Source organism: Pteropus medius, unplaced genomic scaffold (genome assembly GCF_902729225.1).
Source record: "Pteropus medius unplaced genomic scaffold, Ma_sr-lr_union100, whole genome shotgun sequence".
In the NCBI taxonomy this organism is placed as follows: domain Eukaryota; kingdom Metazoa; phylum Chordata; class Mammalia; order Chiroptera; family Pteropodidae; genus Pteropus; species Pteropus medius.
Window position 1 is genome coordinate 2,776,066 of NW_024349225.1, and position 23,831 is coordinate 2,799,896.

The following is a 23,831-nucleotide window of genomic DNA, read 5'->3' on the forward strand; positions in this document are numbered from 1 at the left end:
TAAGAATACCTCTCAGGAAACCATGTTAAGAGATCTTCAAGAAAAAATCAATCAGCAAGAGAATTCCTTGACTTTGGAGAAACTGAAGCTCGCCATAGCTGATCTGGAAAAGCAGCGTGATTGTTCTCAAGACCTTCTGAAGAAGAGGGAACATCACATCGAACAACTGAGCGAAAAGTTAAGCAAAACAGAGAGAGAGTCCAAAGCTTTATTGAGTGCTTTGGAGTTAAAAAAGAAAGAATATGAAGAATTGAAAGATGAGAAAACTCTGTTTTCTCATTGGAAAAGTGAAAACGAACAACTGTTAAAGCAGATGGAATCAGACAAGGAAAGCTTGCAGAGTAAAATTAATCACTTGGAAACTTGTCTTAAGACACAGCAAATTAAAAGCAACGAATACAACGAGAGAGTAAGAATACTGGAGATTGAAAGAGAAAACCTAAACGTCGAGATGAGAAACCTTCACAATGTGATCGACAGCAGGAACGTGGAGGTAGAGACACAGAAAAAAGCTTACATAGAACTGCAGCAGAAAGCAGAGTCCTCAGATCAGAAGCATAAGAAGGAAATAGAAAATATGAGTTTGAAAGTTTCTGAGCTTACTAGGCAAGTTGAAGATCTAGAACACAAACTCCAGTTGTTATCAAGTGAAATAACGGACAAAGACCAGCGTTACCAAGACTTGCACGCTGAATGTGAGAGACTCGGGGCTCTGCTAAAATCCAAGGATTCTTTGGTGACAAACGAGGCTCTTCACAGAAGTCTTTTGGCTTTTGAACAGCAGTCCGCAATAGATAATTCCTTTGCAAATATAACTGGAGAACAACGAAGCATGCCTTCAGAAAGGGGCGGATGCCATGTAGAAGCAGACCGAAGTCCAAAAACTTCAGCCATCTTACAAAATAGAGTTGTTTCCCTTGAGTCTTCACTAGAATCTCAAAAGCAGATGAACTCCGATCTGCAAAAGCAGTGTGAAGAGTTGGTGCAAATCAGAGGAGAAATAGAGGAAAACCTCGTCAGAGCAGAACAGATGCATCAAAGTTTTGTGGCTGAAACAAGTCAACGCATTAGTAAGTTACAAGAAGACACTTCTGTTCATCAGAATGTCCTCACTGAAACTTTAGTTGCCCTGGAGAACAAGGAACGAGAGCTGCAACTTTTGAAGGAAAAATTAGAAACTGAGCAAGCAGAGATTCAGGAATTAAAAAAGAGCAACCATTTACTTCAAGAATCTCTGAAGGAGCTACAACTTTTGTCCGAAACGCTGAGCTTGGAGAAGAAGGAAACGAGTTCCATCCTTTCTCTGACTAAAAAGGAAAACGAAGAACTGACCCACGAGAATAGGACTCTCCAGGAAATTAACGCAACCTTAAATCAAGAGAAGATGGACTTAGCCCAAAAAAGCGAGAGTTTTTCACAGTGTGTCGTTGAAAGGGAGAAATGTATTGCAGAGTTATCTAATCAGTACAAACAAGAAAGACTTGCTTTACTACAAAGATGTGAAGAGACAGGAAATGCATTCGAGGATCTTAGTGAAAAATATAAAATAGTGCAAGAAAAGAGCTCTAAGTTAGAATGCTTGCTAAGCGAGTGCACCAGTGTTTGTGAAAATAGAAAAAATGAATTGGAACAGCTAAAGGAAACATTTGCAAGGGAACACCAAGCACTTGTAACAAAACTAGCTTTTGCTGAAGAAAGAAACCAGACTCTAAAACAAGAGTTAGGGGCTGTGCAGCAGGACCTGAGATCTGAGATTGCAGACATTCTGAACAATTCCAAGAGGGAAGCTGATGGTTTAAAGCAAGAAATTGTGACTTTAAAGGAAGAACACAGCAAGATGCAAAAGGAAGTTAATGCTTTATTACAAGAGAATGAACACCTGATGAAGTTAATGGAGATGAAACGTGAGCATCAAAATCTAGAATCGGAGCCAGCTAGTGACTCTGTGAAAGCAAGAGAGAGTGCGATAAGTAAATGTCACGTTCAACTTCCAATGGATCTTGAAGTTAAAGATACTTCTCTAGACAGTTATAATGCCCAACTGGAACAATTAGAAGCTAAGACAAGAAGTTTGGAATTAAAACTGCAGGAAAGCGAGGAGGAGAAGGAGTGCCTGCAGCACGAGTTAGAGACAATTAGAAGACAATTAGAAACTGGGACTTTCCAGCGAGATGCTCAGTCACAAGAAATGAGTGGCCTTGAAGACTGTGAGAAAGATACCGAAGAAAAGTATATTTCAGTGCTTCACGAGTTGTCAACAAGTCAGAGTGACAACACGCAGTTACAATGCGCTCTACAAACAGCAATGAACAAGCTGAATGAGCTGGAGAAAATGTGTGAAATGCTGCAGGTCGAAAAGTTCGAGCTAGTGTCTGAGCTGAATGAGTCAAGGTCAGAATGTATCACAGCAACTAGTAAAATGGCAGAAGACGTAGAGAAACTGGTCCATGAAGTTAAATTATTAAATGATGAAAACGGTCTTTGCCAAGATGAGTTAGTGAAAGAAATGCCAGAAGATAAGCCCGGTGAACAACAAAATGAAGAGAAGTCTTTGCCCTTAAATCCTTTGGATGACAGTAATTTCCACGAGCACTTGACATTGTCGAACAAAGAAGTTCAAATGCACTTTGCTGAGTTACAGGAGAAGTTCTCATCTTTACAAAGCGAACACAAAATTTTGTACGATCAGCACAGTCACATGAGCTCTAAAATGTCAGAGCTACGGTCCTACGTTGACACATTAAAGGCTGAAAATTCAGTCTTGTCAGTGAGTCTCAGAAACTCTCAAGGTGACTTGGTAAAGGAAGGGCTGCTGGAACCCGGGGAGGGGCACTCACTGTCACTGTCATTCTCTCGTGTGGCAGATAGCCTTAGTTTTACGAGTTTGGGAGAATCATCCTTTTACAAAGATCTTTTAGAACAGGCGGGAGAAATATCTTTTTTGAATAATTTAGAAGGGAGTGTTTCCTCAAACCAGTCTACCATAGAGGAGGTATCTTACTGCAGTCTGGAGGAGGAGGATCTGACCAAGAAAGCAATCCCATCATCCCCAAAGAACAGCGCCGAAGAACTTGAGACCCTCCGTCAGCTGTACGTGCAGTCCCTCAAGAAGCTGGAAGAGAAAATGGAAAGCCAAGAGATTATGAAAAATAAGGAAATTAAAGAGCTTGAACAGTTATTAAGCTCTGAAAGGAAAGAGCTCGACTGCCTTAGGAAGCAGCATTTGTCAGAAAATGAACAGTGGCAACAGAAGCTGACAAGCGTGACTGTGGAGATGGAGTCCAAGTTGGCGGCGGAAAAGAAACAGACGGAACACCTGTCACTGGAGCTCGAAGTAGCACGGCTCCAGCTACAAGGCCTGGACCTGAGCACTCGGTCTTTGCTTGGCACCGACATAGAAGATGTAAGTACATGGGTTTACATGCTATTTCTCCAATTACATGCCTAGTAGTTACTCAGTAAATGTTGAAATCAACATTGAATCTAATTTAAAATATTTCTAGGATTCAAGGACATAAAAACAAAATACACCAAAGTTTTATTATTATTTTTAAGCAAACCCGAACTTTAGGAACATGAGTAAACTTTTAGGGGGATACATTTTGACAGTGATTACATTTAAACTATTATATAGGAAATTACTAAAGATTTTTTTAAAGTCTCCTGGAGAAAATGGTAGAATCAGAATGTCATCTTTAGGATGTGTATGTTGTACATTTTCATTCTTTGAGTTAATAAAGTACACTTAAATTAGAGCTTATGAATGGTAATGTGACATGAATTTTCATCTCTCTTGCCCTTTTCAGACTGTTTTTAATGTAAGAGTTATAGTCATGAAACTAAATATAGAAGTTTATTACATATTACTGAAACATTTTCTAACAATTTGTCCTGATACAAATCTATTGGTCGTTTAAAAAGACATTTGTTATTGACTATGAAATTGATTACTTATAACTCTGTCCTTCTAGTCTACCAGCTAAACTAATAATACTGTACCATCGATGAGTCTCGCTTTATTCCTTCTGTCTGCCTGTGTGAGGTCAGAAGAGCAGGTGGTGAAGTGGCAGCATTTGTAGTCACAGCAGCCGATCCCCATTTTACAGATGAGAGGAAGGTGACATCCAGACATGCGATGTATCTAAGAATATAGATAGTAAGTGCTGTCTCTGTGCTTACGTCCTTGGGCTGGCAGTCTGGTCATGAAACCTTCCTGCTGTCTCTTAGGGAAGACTATCAGAAATACTGAGGACGGAAGCCAAACATTTTATGTGGAATTTGTTAGCCTCTTTTTTGATAATCACAGAGAAACTTTACATTTAGGCTACCTCGAATATTGCTAGCAAGGAAAAAGATGCAACTTAAATGGGTCCTAGTGTAGAGGATCGAATAGCTGAAGGGTTTAGCTTTGTGATGAATACCCGGCTCAGCACCTTGCTCACAGAAAACTCTTCCCAAATGTCCGTTTGCGTTGAGTATTCGGAAGGAGAGAGGAGACTGCGGTGGGAAATGTCTTTGAAGAGATGTGTTTAGCAGAGGCAAGAGGCTGGTTTCCGTAAAGTAATGATTAAGCCTATTCTATTTTGATTCTTCTTGAAAAATAAAATGCATCCTCGTTATATATCACAACTGCAGGATGCTCAGGGAGGAAACGACAGCTGTGACAAAGAAGAATCAGAAGAATGGACTTCGGAAACGAGAGCGAGGACACCAAAGCAGGGGGTTCGTCAGATTTGTGAGAACGGTGTTCAGCAAGACCTCAGTCTGGAGATGGAGAAGAGAGCCGAGACGGGCGCAGTCACACTCGCAGGAGAACGTTCTAGGGAGCAGTCCCCAGAAGCCAGTCATGGGACCCCAGAGGAAGACGAAGCCCAGGACTTTTCAGAATGCGCTTCTGCATCGTCACGTTCTTGTCCTAATGCTTCGGTACCTGTGGATTTTCTGGAGAATCAGGTAGCCATTCAGAGTCTTCAACTGCAGGTAAAAGAGACAACAAATGAGAATTTGAGATTACTTCACATGATAGAGGAACGTGACAAAAATGTTGAAATTTTGCTAAGTGAAATTAAAGAATTAGACTCAAAACTCAATCTACAGGAAGTACAACTAACTACCAAGACTGAAACATGCACGGAACTGGGGAAAATAGTTGAGGAACTTAAAAAAGAAAAATCAGATTTAATTGAAAAATTGGAATCCTTTTCTTACGATAACCCGAAAGTAGAAAGTTCGGAAGGCCTCAACTCCAGTTTAGAAATGAGCACAGGTAAATTGTCACATGAAGTCACTGAAGATAATGTATCCAAGTCGGTTGACAAATGGAGAGAGAGATTTCTCGAGATGGCAAATGAGCTGAAGAGCATCAAGTCTGAGAAGAGCAGTGTGGAGCATCACGCCCGCTCTGTGGAGGCTGACTTAGAGGTGGTACAAACAGAGAAGCTCCGTTTAGAAAAAGACAATGAAAATAAGCAGCAAGTTATAACTTGTCTTGAGGAAGAACTCTCTGTGGCCACATGTGAGAAAAACCAGCTTCGTGGAGAATTAGATACTTTGTCAAAAGAATATAAAGAACTGGATCTGATGTCTGAAAAGATGAAGGAGAAAATCCAAGAGCTCGAATCTCATCGTGAGGAGTGTCAACGTCACATTGGCGTGGTGGAAGCTGAGGTGAAGGACAAAACACAGCTCCTGCAGACTTTGTCCTCTGACGTAAGCGAGCTGTTAAAAGATAAAACTCATCTCCAGGAGCAGATGCAGAGTTTGGAAAAGGACTCACAGGCACTGTCTTCGGTCAAAAGTGAGCTGGAAAGCCAAATCGGACAATTGCATGAAGAGAAAGAATCGCTTGTAAGGGAATCCGAAAGCCTGCAGACCAAATTACATGACTTGGAACACGAAAAGCTGACAGTCGCCAAGGCCTTGGAGGCTGCACTGACAGAAAAGGGCGAGGTCGCAGTGAGGCTGAGCTCCACACAAGAGGAGGTGCGTCATCTGAGGGACGGCATTGAGAAACTGAGGGTCCGTATCGAGGCCGATGAAAAGAAGCAGCTCCACGTCCTAGAGAAACTGAAAGAAAGTGAGCGTAAGAGTGATTCACTTCAGGATAAAGTTGAGAATCTTGAAAGAGAATTGCAGATGTCAGAAGAAAATCAGGAGATGGTGATCCTTGATGCGGAGAATTCCAAAGCAGAGGTGGAGAGCCTAAAAACACAAGTAGAATTGATGACCGAACGCCTGAAAGCTTTAGAATTAGACCTTGTCACGATAAAGTCCGAAAAAGGAAATCTGATGAAACAGCTCCAGGAGAAACAAGGCCAGTTGTCTGAATTAGACGTGTTACTCTCTTCATTTAAAAATCTGTTAGAAGAAAAAGAGCAAGAAAAAATACAGATGAAAGGGGAATCCGAAGCCGCAGAGGAGATGCTTCAAACAGAATTGAAAGAGCTAAATGAGGCAGTGGCAGCCTTGTGTGATGACCAAGAGGCTGGCAGGGACAAAGAACAGAGCCTGGGCTCCCCAGTGCAGGTGATGCATCAGCTGAGAAGTAGCATCACAAAGCTGAAGGTCCACCTAGAAGCTGATGGAAAGAAGCAGCTCCATGTCTTAGGAAAACTGAAAGAAAGTGAGCATCAAGCAGATGTGCTTAAGGATAGAGTCGAGAACCTTGAAAGAGAACTAGAGATATCAAGAAAAAACCAGGAGCGTGTGATTCTGGAGGCTGAGAATTCCAAAGCGGAAGTGGAGACCCTAAAAGCAAAAATAGAGGAGATGGCCCCAAATCTGAGAGAGCTGGAATCAGATCTTGTCAATATAAGGACAGAAAAAGAAAATCTGACAAAAGAATTACGAAAAGAGCAAGGACGAGTATCCGAATTAGAAATACTAAATTCTTCATTTGAAAATCGATTGCAAGAAAAAGAGCAAGAAAAAGTACAGATGAAAGAAGAATCTAAAATTGCAGTGGATAGGCTTCAAACACAATTAAAAGAGCTGAATGAGAAAGTGACAGCCTTGTGTGATGACCAAGAGACCTGGAAGGTCAGAGAACACAATCTGAGTGGTCAAGTAGATCGTCTTGAACTTGAGAAGGCTCAGTTGCTACAAAGCCTTGACGAGACCAAAAGTAATTACATTATTTTGCAATCTTCTGTGAATGGCCTCATTCAAGAAGTAGAAGATGACAAACAGAAACTAGAGAAGAAGGATGGAGAAATCAGTGAACTAAAAAATCAAATTCAAGACCAAGAGCAGCTCGTCTCGAAACTGTCCCAGGCGGAAGGAGAGCAGCAAGTTTGGAAAAAGCACAAAGGAGAGCTGGAGAATCTGACGCTGGAACTGGAACAGAAGATCCAGGGGCTGCAGTCCAAAAACGACACTTTGCAGGACACCTTAGAAGCACTGCAGAATTCTTACAAGGATCTGGAAAAGGAGCTCGAATTGACAGAAATGCAAAAAACATCCTTCGTTGAAAAAGTAAGTGGCACATGTTGTTGTGAGGGAGGGAAAGCACTGCGTGGGTTGTGTTTCCTTCTGGATGGTGTTTGCAGTGTTGGACCATCAGAATAGTAGTAGCCTCCCCGTGCCCAGGTGAGAACCACTGCTATCGAGAGTGTAACAGGTACTAGTTGGGAGCAGAAGGGATCCTTTGTCCCGCCCTGCCATTTTTGCCTTTAGGAGAAAGAACTATGAAAGATAGTGATATAATTGTCACCAGCAACCGTCATGGCTCCCCAGGGTGTGTTCTAAGGATCTGGTGCTTTTAGCCCCCTCTTTTGTACCTTCTCTTTGTGCAGTCCCCTGTTTCGTTAGCTGATGATTAAAGGGAAGATCTGCCACCAAGAGACTCAATTATTAATGAAAAGTTAAGTTTTTGCCCTCTACGCTTATTTAATGATCCAGGAAAGTGATTCCTTCAAATTAAAATTGTACAGGACAGATTTTAAAAGGAAAAGGGAGTATCTAGAAAATGCAATCAATCATACTTCTATTCCAAGAATTTCAAGTTTTTGCATAGCTTGCAAGAGATGGCGGTTTATGGTTGAGATGATGAGAAAACTATTCCACGCTTCTTCAACTTCAAGGAGCAAATGCAGACAATAGAGTTTTAACTGGCTTTAACTAATCGTAGGCATGTTCCTTGTGAATTAGTATGGCATTGGAGGATTAGTAGAGATCTAAGAACCGATAAAAATCTAAGATGCTGCCTCATACAGTATTCTCTGATGTTTAAGTTTAATTCAAATTAATATTTTCATGAAGGATTTGAAGACAGTAATATTATCTTTCCTTGTCATTCCTTATTGCTGTCTTTTTGCTGTGAAGAAAAGGTAAGCTCACCAGTAGGTTTTGAGAATATTAGTAAAGGGAGGATTAGCTGGGTTTTATTTTAACTGAAGGCTAAAGTGATGTCATAACTGTGTTGTATCAGAGTGATTAATTTGATCAAAACACAACCAAAAGCAGATCCTAACAAAAGATTAAATTTCAGATAAATGCAATGACTTCAAAAGAAACCGAGCTGCAGAGGGAAATACACGACATGGTACAGAAAACGACGGAGTTGAAAGAAGAATTTAGTAGGGAGAAAAATAGGCTAACTGAAGAATTAAATTTAATGGTGGAAGAAATAAAGAGCAGCCAAGTAAGTTATTCTGGGACAGATTCATCACACTCTGATAATTCAGTGTTTATACTCTTGTTTGTTTTTGCAAGACCTGTAATGTACCAAACTTTTTCTTAGCTTTTGAAAAAAGTAACCACCCGCGCTTATGTCATAATCGGATTTGTAGTAATCTTTACCAGCCAGTACTGTCATGAACCCAGAAGGAGTCACAAGAGGGCTCTGAACACGTGAACACACCTGTCATGGAGCCCAGATACTTTTTCATAGAAGAGGACCCTGGTATTATATTAACTCTCGTCCACAATAGATTTCATGCAGTTTTCAGTAGGCAGCTCTCCTGGCCTGCCACAGGTTACAAGCCAGAGTGTTGCTAGAGACAGATGTACTGATCTTACTAAGAACTAACAAAATCCATCCCCGAAAGGAAGTCCCAGTAAAACTTAAAGTTAGAGCGGTTTGGGGTGCTATTCTTAGGGCAGGGTTCCTGTGGCAGACCGATAGCATTTGAGCTGCCACTCACTACTGTTCCTACAGCCTCCCTCTCTCCTGCACCTCAACTCCGAGTCCCAGGTAGCAGCTACCGTGCATGCAGAGCTGGCAGGTACAATGAAACCTGTTTGCCAAACCCCGTTAAATGGTAAACATTCCTGTACCCATCTAGTCCTCTGGCAGCTTCATCCCTAAGTAATACTTAGAAAAGGATGGCAAAATATAGTTATGATTCTGACCCGGAGTACTCACAAAAAGTTGAAATGATATTTGCAATAGCCTTTATAAGAAGTTGGGGAAATTTGTACTTTTCTTTAAAAGTTTTGGCATTTAATCTCAGCAACTGACTAAAGGAATTTTCCAGCAATGCTTTGCAGGAGTTCCTATGGATGTATTGCATCTGCTGAAATCTGGTACTGAGCAGCTTGGGACTATCTCAAGTATGTTATTTATATTTCATTTATAGGCTTTACTAAAAAGAAAAGCTAAGTATTCAGCCTCAAGTTTATGCATACGAGTGTGATAGTTTGCAATAGCCTTATTCATTCATACATTCATTCATTCTACAAATAATAAGCACTACTGAGGTCGGGGATAGAATGTTGAACGTAGCTATCCTGTGGTTCTCGTACTCACGTGCTTACAGTCTAGACACAATAAATCAGTACATAGGAAACAAAATAATAAACCGTTAAGTGCTATAAAGGAAACAAATAAGAATCTTTGCTGCGGAAGTGGGGTGTGGAGGAAGGCAACGACCTGATTTAGATAGGGCAGTCAGAACGCCACCTGCAGGATGAGGAGTCAGCCCTGCAGAGGACTGGGTAGGGGGCGAAGCCTTCTGGGTCTGAAGGCAGCATGGTAAAGCCATTGAGCTTGGAAAGACCTTTGGTTTTTGTTTGTTTTTTGTTTTGTTTTAAGAACTTGCAAGGAAGCCATTGTGGCTGGAATTAGATGGACAATGATATGAGAAGACATCGGAGAGGAAGGAAGGCCATGGTAAAGTGTCAGAATAAAATCTAATGCGATACAAATACATGAGGCTGGAGCCGAAAGATTCGGGGTGGATACATTCATTTGGCTCGCCCAGAATAGAGGTCATATTTAAAAATTAGGGGAGTGGTAGAAAATACAGAGAAGAGAAGGTGGCTCAGGGCCGAGCCCAGAGGTCCTGCAGCTTGCAGGGTGAGATGGAGGAGCACGAGCCAGCAGGGACGGTGAGAAGACATGAGGCAAACCAGGGGAGCATTGCGTCCTAGAAGCCAAGAGCGGGGGCCACCTCCAGACGGAAGGAGTGGTCAGCAGCCTCAGATCCTACTTAGAGGTCAGCTGAGATGAGGACTGAGGAGTGCTCCTCAGATTTGCAGCATAGGGGTTGGTGATGCCATGAAAAACAATTTCAGAAGGAGTTGGCATGAAATCAGGCTAGACTGGGCTGAATGAATGGGAGATGTGGAAGTGGACACAGCACGTATATAGATACAGGTGGAAACAGCCATTTGGGATCACGCATTGAGAAGGCAGATGGCTCCAGGCCTGGGCTTCTGCCCGTCCTGCACAGTGAAGGGAGAGCGGGGCAAAGAGTTGAGGGCCTTTGGAGAAAATCCTTAAAGAGGTACAACATGGAATCTAAGCTGGTCTAGGAAGAAAATGTTCTGTCTGGGGTTTTGAATGTGAAGGTCGTGGTGGTGGTGATGAGGTCCAGGAATGTTTGCACCAGAAATACTTAAACAAGGAGCCTGGTAGCCTAGGAGGGTGCGGCCTCAGAGTGATTTAGTTGAATGTGAGGTTTCAGAGATTCTGTGGTCCCAGCGGATGTGACTTTGGGGATGGCTAGGCTGGAGCAGAGGAAATTGTCACTGGAGATGACGTTGCAATTTAAAGTGAATACATTGCTGAGGATTATAGCACTATTCCGTATAGATTTTTGTCTTGCCTATAAACTAATTTTTCCCCCTCAGGACTCAGTATTTCCTAAAGAGATAGATCCAGGTTCATAATGATGTTCCCATGATTTTATTACTTTTCTCATTAGGGTCAACTAGAGCAGTTCATGCTAGAAAATAGTGAATTGAAAAAGAGCTTGGATTGCGTACACAAAGACCAGACGGAAAAGCAAGAGGAGATGAGAGAAGAAATAGCCGAATATCAGCTACAGCTTCAGGAAGCTGAAAAGAAGCACCAGGCTTTGCTTCTCGATACAAACAAACAGGTGAAACGTGTGGTTTGGTTCCTGGGGGAGCTGGGGAATGTATGTTGATGGTGGTAACAAGGCAGTTTTTGCAAGAAGGTCAAAGTTCTGCATTATTATTATGCCGTATGATCTTAGAAAGGATCCTGTCATATTAACCTCACTGTCTGTCCCCTAGTTACCCGCACCTATCTCATTTTATGACTTAATTTAAAAAATACATTTCCATCTTGAAGTAGAATAGTAGGAGAGTCTCAAAGACCATTTGAAATGGTCCTGGGAACAACTTTTATTTTTTGTTTGTATTCCTTACAATGTTTTTAGCTGAGCCTCCTGGCTAAAGGAATATTTTTCTACTCTAGCATGAAATGGAAATCCAGACATACCGAGAGAAATTGACTTCTAAGGAAGAATGCCTCAGCTCGCAGAAGGTGGAGTTGGACCTGCTAAAGTCCAGTAAAGAAGAACTCAATAATTCTTTGAAAGCAACCACTGAGCTTTTAGAAGAATTGAGGAAAACCAAGGTATGTTTACCTCTCATTACTTCATGGCCTAGAATGGCTTATTCAGAATAATAGTGGTTTTAATGGTATTGGCTTATGAGCTTCTATTTTAATTTTAATGAAAAAGTTTTTTGTAATCATAAATAGTATTCATCAATTCTCTGCTGAGTTATTTTTGAAAATCAGTGGATGGATGGCCTGCAGTCTCAGAGCTTGAATAAACTTTACTCATTGCTTAGTGAATCTTCTCACCCTGAAGAATGTTAAAGACCTCTCAAGATGGCCATGAAGGTCAAGCCAATAATGGATCAGGGCAGGCCTCTCAGCTGTAAATAATAATTGGGTGGGTAATTCCAAAGTCTCACTTACCTGGTCTCCAGGTTCATTGCTGTCACCAGACCCATGTCCCTGTGGCTCACGGGGAGATCGAGGTGTGGCAGAGCACTTGGTCAGGACACACACATGCATGTTCCCATCTCTCCACACAAGGGTCGCGAAACATTTTCCTTTAAGGAAAAGAAGGTGAACCCTAATCTCAGCGTTTTTGGACTGTAGGTGGTGCTACAGCACTTGTACTTGGAAAGGGAGGCTGTTTTGATTCCTACGGATATTTTTCATAAAATGAATACCATCCACAATGTGTAATAATGAACCTGGAAAATAAATATCTTCCAATAAAAGTCTTTTCTTATAAGGTGAATTAAATTTTTAAAGCCATGATATTAATTGTATATTGAATATGTTCAAACAGGAAACTATAAGTATAACCTTATTCTATTTATAGCTCTTATGCGATTATCAAGGTAAAGAAAATATACCCATAAAATACTAACTAATAAAATTCAAAATAACATTAATGATCAATAATGTTCTGCTACTACAAAATGAGAGATACTAAGTTTAATAGAAAGAAAGCTCTACTTTTTTATTTACTAATTTTCTGCCTTTTTAATCTTTGACAGTTCACTGGACAATGTCTATACACACACACACACACACATATACATATATACACAAATTTTATATACATATAAGATTTAAATTTATACATCTATTTATGTATTTTTGTATATGTGTAAATACTATGTACAAAATGGTGAATTGTTGAATCTGTTTTCAGACTGCACATAATTTTAATGAGGTGGCACTTGATAAGTGTTGTTGAAGTGAATTAAATTTCTAATCCAATTATGGCTGGAAACAAATAGAAAATTTCAAAAGTGCAAATTTACTGCAATATTACTAATATATTATTTCAAGATGATATATATCAAAGAACAAATCACTGGCAACGTGAATATGATGCTCACGTTTTTTTAAAAAATCGTTTGGTTTGCCTTCATATGTTCACAATCTCTTACCAGAAGCCCTTAGAGCTAGATTGTTTTAGAATTATGCATTTTGAAAGATATTACATAATTCAGTGCATATGTCACATATTATATAATATCCCAGCAGGATCTGGGGTAATACTTCATACAAATTCATATTTCTATATCAAAATGTATGAATATTCTCACAAGGTGGGATAAAGACTATAAATACTTTCACATACGTCCAGGTCAAGTTTTGCTTCTAAATCATTTGCAGAGCTTTTTTGATTTTATAATTGTGGTTAAGGAACCATGAGCTTGTTCTACTAGGAAGTATATGATGCCACAATTCTCCCAACATTGTATGTATTTTCTATTTCAATTACTTGTAAAATTTAAATTTGTATTATGAGCCATAATATCGTTTAGCTTTTACTTGGTGTGACTAAGATGAATGTCATCTTAGATAATGAAATTTTGCAACAGCAGAAGATTACAAATGTGAACATAATTGTCTCATAAGAATTTTTGACCCATCAAGAATATGTCTATGGATGAGAATATACAATGAGTTAAAGACAGTCTCTTCAATAAATGGTGTTGGGAGAACTGGACAAATACATGCGAAAAAATGAAACTAGACTATTTACTTACATCATATACAAAAATAAACTCAACATGGATTAAAGACTTAAATATAAGATCCAAACCCATAAAATTCCTAGAAGAAAATAACAGGCAGCAAACTCTTTGACATCGCTCTTAGTCATGTTTTTTGGGATATGTCCACTCTGGCAGGGGAAACGAAAGAAAAAATAAATGGGACTACATTAAACTAAAAAGTTTTACACAGCAAAGGAAATTATCAACAAAATGAAAAGACAACCTACCAAATGGGAGAAGATATTCTCCAATGATATATCCGATAAGGGTTTAATATCCAAAATTTATAAAGAACTTGTACAACTCAACACCAAAAACTGAACAATCTAATTAAAAATGGGCAGAGGACCTAAATAGGCATTTCTGCAAAGCGGACATACAGATATGGCCAAGTGCCAGGTAGACACTAGACTTATGGGGGTTTTTTTCTTTTGAACATTGCAATTCAGGGTTTTAAATTTAAGGTTCTGTTTTACAGATGGACAATCTAAAACACGTAAATCAGCTGAAGAAGGAAAATGAGCGTGCCCAGGGGAAAATAAAGTTGTTGATTAAATCCTGTAAACAGCTGGAAGAAGAAAAGGAAATGCTGCAGAAAGAGCTCTCTCACCTTGAAGAAGCTGCACAAGAGAAACAGAAAACAGGTGGGTGTCACCTGGGCACATCAATGCGTCAAACCGTTTTCCACCAGTGAAATCCTGGTGTGTCTACGCAGGAAGTGTTTTCCTACTCTGTTCTGTTATGGCATGCTGATTTTCGGCAGCTATCCATTTTCTAGTTTCTGAATTTTGTGCTCAGCTTGAGGTCATTAATATGATTCAGAAGGAAACGTACATTTTAAAATAGAACGATCACATCTTCTGTTCTGTAAAACATACAAGAAATTGGCAGCGCCGTTTGCTAACGAGCCGTTCTGAGAAGAGGTTTTCATGTGGATGTCCCCATCCTTATAGTTCCTGTGTTAAAGACAGATTGGCGTCTCAGCTGTTATTAGTACTTTACAAACAGCTGATTCTGGTTTTCTTGGCCCGTTCTTGTGGGTCAACTAAATGGAAGCGTTAGGGGGCTATATTTTGGAGTGTGAAGGTTAAATAAAAGAGAAAAGAAATGACGACTGTCCTTGTCACTTTTCTGCACTTATGCCCCCGGAGTGGAATGCTCTTAACACGTGGAGAGATGATGGCGAGCATTGCATGAGCGGCCCTCTGGACGTGGCCCCGCGGGTCGGGGGGGCGGGGGGCGGTCAGTTGTATAGAGAACTCGGGGTCTACAGGGAGTTTTTCTAATGGATTTAATGCCAGTCATGGCAACTGCAATTTGACCCACTTTACAGCGTCCCCCAAGCTTTTGTCCATCAGACCCTCCATTGCATCCGAATGGTTTTTCAGAGCTTTTTCAGAGTTAACCTTGTCACTGGCCCCCATCTGTCTCCCGAAGCCATTAGATAGAGACTTCATATTCTTTGCCTACTTTTTTGTTCATTCACTTATGATGGAAATAATGGGCAGGAGAAAACAGGAGATGTGCTCAATTAATTCATTTGCTCTCATATGAATAACGATAAGAAAGTTTGACGGGTTGGTCGAAATACGAGTGTGAGACTTTGGCGGATTTTATTTAAGCTGTCTAATAAGAAAGAGTTAGTTATGTAATTAAGTAGAACACGTACTTGATATGGTCCCTCCCAAACAAGAGTTGTTTGAACGATAAGAACATGTAGAGATATATCTCCCCAACTTTGCCAAACGAAGTCCAAGGACAAGTATAAGGTTTTCTGCTTTACAATGCCCAGTGTCAACTAGAGAAGTGTCAAGTGACAGGCTGTGTCGCTTTGTTTTTGACAGGTACTGTTGTGGATGCCAGTGTAGATGAATTAATGACCGAGGTGAAAGAACTGAAAGAAACCCTTGAGGAAAAAAGCAAGGAGGCGGACGAATACTTGGATAAGTACTGTTCCCTACTCATAAGCCATGAGAAGTTGGAGAGAGCCAAAGAGATGTTAGAAACACAAGTTGCTCGTCTGAGTTCACGACCATCCAAACTCAATCTCCAGAGTTCTCCTTCGCTAAATTCAGTTGTTCCAGGACCATCCCCAGTCCCTTCTGTTCCTGAGAAGAAGTTATCATCCGGCCAAAATAAAGGCTCAGGCAAAAGGCAGAGGTCCAGTGGGATTCGCGAGAACGGAGGAGGAACAGCGTCTTCTACACCGGAGACGTTTTCTAAAAAAAGCAAGAAAGTGGTCAAAAGTGGTATTCACCCTACAGAGGATGCAGAAGACACTGAGTTTGAGCCTGAGGGGCTTCCGGAAGTTGTAAAGAAAGGTACGCATCATTTAAAAAAAATTAGTTGTGCTCTTTTGAAAGTCCACGTAAAAAATTCATACGCAGAAAGGTAGAACCATTTGGATTTGAAGTTATTGTGCAAGACCGAGCTGCAGAAGCAGCAGCCTCCTTTTAAATTGGTGAGGTATACTCCTTTGTCATGAGAGAATGACTAGCATCTAATTACTCATGTCACACTACAAAAAGTGCTGGTAGATTTGAAAAATGACTGTCAAAAACCTGTTTAGAATTTGATATTTCTGTGCTGAAAAATCTCCAAATCTAGGTCACCCTTCAAGCTTTCCTATCTTTGGTTGTGTCCCCCCACCCAGGAACTGGTTGAGCTGGAGGGTGGGCTCGATGATGCTGGCCCCTGGCTGGAGCCACTTACTACCTCCTTTTTAAAAACCTCAGTGGTCTTCCAAGTCTGGCCCGGGGACTGGGGCCAGTCTAGGAACCGTTGGTTCCTGGATTATGACCAAAAAAAAAAGGTCCGGAAATCAAGAATGAGAGTTTAAAGTCTTCATAGCAATTCGACATTGTCGGAACATCCAAGCACATGATTATTTTTCTATTGATTCATTTTCATCGTGTTATACAATAGTATCATTCCATTCTATAGCAGGTTAGAAATTACTCCCAACACTCCCATCCCCCCGCAAAAATGGTCAAAACTGGTTCTTTGCCACCGATGGTTTAAGAAACACTGATCTGAGTAATTCTAGTTCTTAGGAAATCTAGCCCCCAAATAGTTAGCTTTTTCTCATTACTGTTTATTTGTAGTTAAAGGGTTAAAAACAAAACGTTAACACTGGTTTAGTTAGCTGTTAATAAAGCTGCTCTGAGGTGCGAGACTCTGTTTTGTGTCCTTGGGATTGACTTCCTTCTCTTGCTCATCACAAGCCATGTCAGTTCCCTCTGTGGGAGGAGATGGTCACATCCTTCTCCCCTCCTGGTCTCTGCATGAGAGTCACCTGAGCTAGCTATTACCATCTTACATTTCCCCCATTTCAACAAGAGCTGGCCTTCCTTTTTTATTTTTCCTTTCCGCTTTACCCTCCTTTCCCAACCCCTTCCCCCCATCCCCCAATCCAAATTTTACAGGAGGGCCTGCTGGGGTTTTCTACAGATCTTAGAAAAATACGACTTACGACTTCCAAATAGAAGAAGCAGGGAAAATTTTTTTCTTTTTAATGTTATTTTCCCTTTCTTCTCCCATTTGTGGTTTTTTTTTTTTATATTTCTAATAAGAGGAAATCTGTTAGTTATTATTCAATTTGACAACTCCCAGGGGAACTGTGAAGTTAATTCCTGTCCACCGTGGCTAGAGAAAGCGTTTTTGGGTTACACTTACCTGTTAAAACTTTGCCTAATGAGTATCATTTCCACTGTAGATAAAATTGGAACTAGCAGGGTTGACAGGCAGCTTTTTTGCCCTCAGGGTTTGCTGATATCCCAACGGGAAAGACGAGCCCATACGTCCTGCGAAGAACCACCATGGCAACGAGGACCAGCCCCCGCCTTGCTGCGCAGAAGTTAGCACTGTCCCCGCTAAGTCTCCATAAAGAAAATCACGCCGAGACCTCCAAACCGACAGCTGGTGGCAGCAGATCCCAAAAGGTAAACTCCTGTGAACGCGTTATCCACATTTTGCAATCCAGGAAATGACAGCGTTATCTGGGGCTGGTGTTTGCTGCTGCGCGCTCTGACTCAGAAGCTTTTTAAAGTCTGTCCTTCTTCTCTGTGCAGTATAAATAAATAAGTCAGTAGTGAGTGACTGAGGGTAAGCACGACATTATCCTGCTGCTCAGTCTCATCCTTGACCCAGCAGGCCACTTATAAAGAGTTTAATGGGAAATGGCATTGTTAGATCAGAACTCCAAGGACTTGGAAGAAAGTTTCAAGCATTACATCTGAAGAATTTGAAGAGGTAGTTTTTCCTTTGGCACCGGCATTGGTCATTATTGTGTTGTGCTTTTTCCTCACCCGTCTGCCCCACCATCTGTCAATTCTTCGTCTTTTATCACTCCTTTACTTTCTATAGAAAGCATATATTTCAGTGGACGTCTAATGCCAGGAGCTCTGTTTATGGGTTTTGCTATTTTGATTGCTGAGGGCAGGGCTTGGACCTTAGTGATCTCTATGTACCTTGTAAACAGCCCAGTAAGTTATTTACAGCAGAGATTTGCTAAACAAATCTTTGTTTCATTACTATAATGCACACCAGCAGCTGCCATTATGTATGCAAAGTGTATGCATTTTATGGAACTCTCACTCTTAAGTGTTATGAAAAGATGAAGAAAATAAGCCTCAAAGACTTGACCTGCCCAGAGTTAATGCCAGCTCTCTCTCAACACCATAGTCTTGCTTTTTTTTTTTTTTTTCAGTGTTTTACAAACTAGGGATCACAGCAATATTGTTGGAAGTTGCTGGAATATCTTCAAGAATTTTGAAACTTTTGTGATTTTTGCTTCCTTGTCATAGTTTGATTAAGTATGCAGTTTGATTTCTTGAACCAGCAAATGAAGCTTTGAAAGTGAAGTAACCCCTAGTTGTGTAAGGTAATAATTCTTAATTGAGCAGGCATCCTCCTCATTAGGATTTTGGATGTCAAAATACACTGACACTGGTGATTAGTTGCATCAAAACAAGAACATATTTGCAGATTTGTTTGTTATGTTGATGTACAAGAACTTTAAGAATTAAAGAATTTATACCTAGTATTAAGTTGGTTCATAACTTACAACAGAGGTGACAAAGAAGGGTCTGAAATTTTCTTTCACTCATTGAAATGGACTCATCCCTTACTTGTATTAGAAATATTCTGCCATTTTGTGCAAACTGTTCCCCTCCCCCATCAATTAGCCTCACCCCTCCTTCTTTCCTTCTGTCTCTGTGTGTGTGTGTGTCTCTCTCTCTCTTTCTCACACACACACACACACACACACACACACGTACACACATACACACGCACATGGATTTAACTTTTGGATACTGGGAATGACAGAACACTGAAGAGGGTATGCTGGAGTAGGTCCTGTGACCATAAAAACAGCATCTTTTCCATAAAGCAACTAACGAGCGCCCCTAAAGAGGGAAGCTTCTGAGCTTGATGGAAACAATTATCCACAAGTTAACCCCTGACCTGAGACCCAGGAGGAGTCAGGTTCAGGTTCTGGTGTGGGCCAGGCCTTCGCCTCAGGCAGGTGACTGGGAGCCGCTTCTTACTCCTCAGTACAGACTAATGTCCATTCCTGCTGGTCTCACACTTACGGGGATCCAGTGAAGTGTTTGTCTCTCTCTCTTAAAACAAAATAATGACATGTAGGTAGAAAGTGCCCCGTTCTTCCACTATTTTACGCCAGTTCACCTTATTGTAATCACTTGCTTAAAAATCTGCCTCTGAGTTTGGCAGTATGAGTTCCATGAGGTTCCTGAGTATGTTTATGGTTCACCTGTGTCTTTGTGTCCAACACAGGGTCTGACATTCAGCAGACATTTGTTGAATAAGTGGAGCTATCGATATTGTCTGCAGTGACTGCAACAATAGATAGTTTAAAGGTAGGTTAGGAAATCATCTCATGACATCACCATACGGGCCATTTTCCCCTCCTTTTATATGGAATTGATAGGAAAGCAGTTTGCACGTAGAGTTTGTATTTATTCTCTAAGAAAAAGGGCTTTGCACACTAGGGGGCCTGCTTGCCACACTGTGTGGAATCTGTTAATTATGGCGTTGTAACCACAGTTTTCTGCAGATTTGCGATTCTTGTATCAGCTACAGGTGGCAGTAGGCACTGGCAGTTATGACTTGCTAAGCAATTTTTGTGCAAATGAATTTGGGGGCGGTTCCTCTTGAAAGGAGGTTATAGGAGACTTCATGATTAGATGCAAACTCTTCAAAACCCAGCCTATTGATTTTTAATTTAATTCAGCATCTTCTGAGCCACCTTGTAAAATGCCTGCCTCATCTGTTAAGCATATTTCATCATTCAGTTTGAAAAATATAGAGCAAGGCATCATTTCCTAAAGCACTTGCTTACAAACTTAGGATTGTGAGCTTTCGCCTGAAGTGACTGGCTGAGTTTTGAGCGAGATGATCTTTAAGTCATTTAGCCCAGGACCATTAGAGACATCTGACACATTCAAAGGGGAAAATGGGTAAAATGCAGATTAGGTGAGGATCATTCTCTATTATGTCTCTGGGACATAATCATAGAGGATGACGGTGATGCTGTCACCACAGCATCAGTCAGTCACTCGTTTGGTGGGGCCTTGACTTTTTTTCTAATAATGAGGTTTACTTTCGGTGAGCCGTCCGCATACCCACCTTCTCCCCACACCATGCTACAGACGTAGTTTATAAGATAGTTAGGGTATGGGTGCGCTTAACAGTTCAAATACTTGGTGAATCTGACCTCATCTTGTTATAGGAAAGCCTGAGGCTAACTAACCTCCTGGGAGTCAAATCTACAATTTAAACTCTGATTACAGACTATGGTTTCCTCAGTTCCGTACCAGAGAAATTGAATCTAGAGGTAGGGGAAGTAAAGGGGTGGACTTTGGCCGTTTGATTAGGATTAAAGAAGGCTTCTAGCTCAAATTCTCTTTCTCAATGTGCTCTTTCTCTCTCCTTCTCTTTTTATGGTTAAAGATTTGAAGAACCTAAAGATTTGACTCCCCTGCATCTGATGGGTTCAAGGGAAACGCCTGTCTTTTATCTCACTTTCTACTCAAAAAAAAAGTACCAGCAAAAGTCTGTTATTGTTTTTTTTCCTTCAACTTTCCTTGGATAGTGATTTCCCATTAAGTCCCAACCCGTCAAGGCTGCTCCTGTTAAGTGTCCTGCACATAATCCGAGATGTAGAGCAAGCTTTCCAGGGATTTAATCTATTGGCCAGATTAGCTTTGTGTTCTGTAATGAAAAGTATTTCGCTGCCTTTTAAAACCACATACTTCCTATGGAAAGAATATAAATGGGGAAATAATTTGCATTCTTTTTCCTTACTGCTTTGGAAGCTGGTCAGTGGCAGTCAGTTGCTCAGGAAGTGATCTGTGGCGTGGCTGCTTCTCTCGGCTTTGGTACATAACACATATCACCCTTGTTAAAAGGTCTCTCCCTCTCCCTCTCCCCCCACCCTCCCCCTGCCCCTCCCCTCCCTATCTCCCTTCTTGAGATCTTCCTACTTGAATCTTCCCCTCTTGCCTTTGCCTTTGGTTAAGTGAAGCTTTTGTGCTCTTCATCTGTCTTTCTCCTCTTTCCCTTTTTGACCCCGTATCTTTCACTACTATGTAAACCTCAAAAAATCTTCCCTCTATCGGCTACCTCACCCCCTCATCTGCTTCTTTCTCTGAAAAGGCAGGACATCAGAAAGGGGTTTTACTGTCACTGGACTTTATTATCAGACAGCCACCCTTCTGCTGTAACCCAAATCCAATGCGAAAACGAAACTGAGCGTGGTTCCATGAGGAACAGGTTTTAGGTCGTTTGAATGTTGTAAATAGGCTTCCACCGCAGGAGGGTGGAGCTATTCACTGGAGTTACAGTCCTTCGCGGACAGCAGGGGCTCAGGGCCAACGGAGGCTGGTGTGCGTTTTCTCTCTGCCGGGTAGTCCAGCACACTCTGGGCACTAGGGTGCAGAGGCAAAGAGGACATAGTCTTTGTCCTCACATAGCTTCCCTTCTGGTCTGAGAATGTCCTACCGCGTGGGGAGCAAGTCTCTGGCCATCAGAGTTCGCAAGGTGACTCCTCATAGGTCTTGTCTGACACCCTCTTAGCCTCTCTGTTAGGCAAGCCTGTTCTTCCGAAAGAAGAAATAGTAAAACTGTGCACAGCTCATAGAAAAGAACGTCCCTTAAAATTTGATGAGAAGATAAAGTACTGTATTTTTCATGCTTTGGAGATGTGAACGTGATTTAAAGCTCTGACCAAGATGCTTGTGTTGCAGGTCAAGGCTCTCCAGCGAAGCCCAGCGGACTCAGGCGCCACCTTGTGGGAGCCCAGCGCGAGGTCCCTCCCAGCCGGTCACCTTCCTGCGCAGAGCTCAGCTGACAGCCCCTGCAAGGGCCTGAGGGCCAAACGAGGCCGGCTCGCCCCCAGCCCAGAAGCCGGCCCCGAGTCCAGTGAGAACTGTAGGGTCCAGTAGGAGAGACCTCGTGTGTCAGGACCCCTGGCAGCGGCAGTAGTTGACTAGAAGGCAGCTTCCAGGGGCGCATCTTCAGTCAGGGAGCACGCGACAGGTGGCAAGAAGTCAATTCAAATCACAACATATGGCACTCTTTAGATCTTCTGTTGTAAGTCTTAGAAAAGGTAGGAGGCCGTGATCACCTAGTCGTCATCGGTAGCTCTGTGTGGTAATGTAAACATAGTATAGAAAGCTTCTCGGTAATGTTGACTTAAGTGGCAGGCACTAAACAACAGCTTCTGTTCGTGTGTGGATTTTACACTAAAAAAAAAAATGCTAAACACATTTTATACTTCCAATTAACAGCTCCCAGGAAAATGTAAACTTTTGCTTTATGATAACTTCCCATGAATAGTGTTAGGCCTGAAATAGTTTTAGATCGAGAATTTCTTTGAGCTGTGTAAAATGAAGGAAAACCATGCTGTGTGTTTTTAAGGAAAACATTTACACGTAGACACACATAGGTGTGTTCACCCTTCTCTTCCAGTGTGTTTTCTAAGCCTTCGCTTATGCAACCTGTACATATTTGTGTGTTCTGGTGATGGGAGTTGGTTGTTTATTTCCACTTAGCCTGGTTGCAGGCTCCTTAAAGGTGTAATATGTCAAGTTTTCTGTCATTGTGATGTTTCTTTTCTAAGACCATTTTCGTATGCCTTCTCACAAATGGTGGTCTTGTATTTAAATATGGCTTTTTTTCTAATAAAAATAAATCACCTCTGTTTTCTATAAAAAAGATTATAAATGCATTACGAACGTGGGTACCATTTCTTGTCAACTTCAGCAACCTCTTACAAAGGTAAACTTTTAACAAGTGATACTAGTATACTTAGGGAGTATGTTCAGTTATGTTAAAAGACAGGACTTGGAATATGGGTCGTGAAGATCATATGGGAATATACTACGTCCAGCCAGTGCCCAGCACATTATGTGTCCCCGTTAAATCACATAAGCAAGGATACAAGCGTGTGGTACTGTCCAGCTCATTTTGATGACAGGGTTTTGAAAATCTGCAGGACTATGAGCCATATCAACCCTGACAACTTCAGCATTGGTCCTTGTGTCCTTGGATCAGGGTGAAAAAGCTTTTCAGGACATGAGCTAGTAAAAGATCATTTGCTCTTGGCTTTTGGTGCGGATTAATGTATAAACCTTGACCAATACTCTCATTTGTATGTTAAAATTGTCCTTTGCAGCGTGGCCTCTCTTGTTGGACAGTGCTTCAATAACATTCAGCTACTTAGGATTCACATTCTGAAAGCCGATAGCCTAACTTCCCTCCTGTTTCAGTTGCTCGGGGGTTGTGGTCTGGTGCAGTATTCTTATCATAAATCATCCCAAGGCTGCCATGCGCTCAAGGGCACGGCCCCGAGTAGACATCACTGGGACCAGGCCATCAGCTTTCTTGGCTGCCCCTGGTGACTGGAAGATTCCACTCAAAAGGTCTGCCCGAAGAGCTCTGTGGGTCCTTGAAAGCATCTTCTTTTTCTGGCTGGACTGTCGCTATTGCTCTTGTTACAGGGAGTGTCTGCCATGCCTTCCATT

At 41.4% G+C, this 23,831-nt stretch overlaps 1 protein-coding gene across 3 annotated transcripts in view; it reads left to right on the forward strand.

Moving 5' to 3' along the window:
• The window catches only part of CENPF (centromere protein F), a 50,673-nt gene extending 27,635 nt beyond the window's left edge, over positions 1–23,038 (forward strand). For 2 of the 3 annotated variants that reach the window (XM_039881206.1, XM_039881207.1), the window contains exons 12-20: positions 1–3,403; positions 4,636–7,473; positions 8,489–8,641; positions 11,148–11,324; positions 11,666–11,827; positions 14,261–14,426; positions 15,627–16,103; positions 17,545–17,723; positions 22,053–23,038. The exon at positions 1–3,403 is cut by the window's left edge and continues 1 nt beyond it. In XM_039881206.1, coding sequence (XP_039737140.1) covers positions 1–3,403; positions 4,636–7,473; positions 8,489–8,641; positions 11,148–11,324; positions 11,666–11,827; positions 14,261–14,426; positions 15,627–16,103; positions 17,545–17,723; positions 22,053–22,250 — 7,753 coding nt within the window. In that variant the 3' untranslated portion in view covers positions 22,251–23,038. Of the gene's footprint in view, positions 3,404–4,635; positions 7,474–8,488; positions 8,642–10,033; positions 11,030–11,147; positions 11,325–11,665; positions 11,828–14,260; positions 14,427–15,626; positions 16,104–17,544; positions 17,724–22,052 lie in introns of those variants that run through there. The other variant, XM_039881208.1, reaches the window with a different exon arrangement.
• Positions 23,039–23,831: the final 793 nt, after the last annotated feature.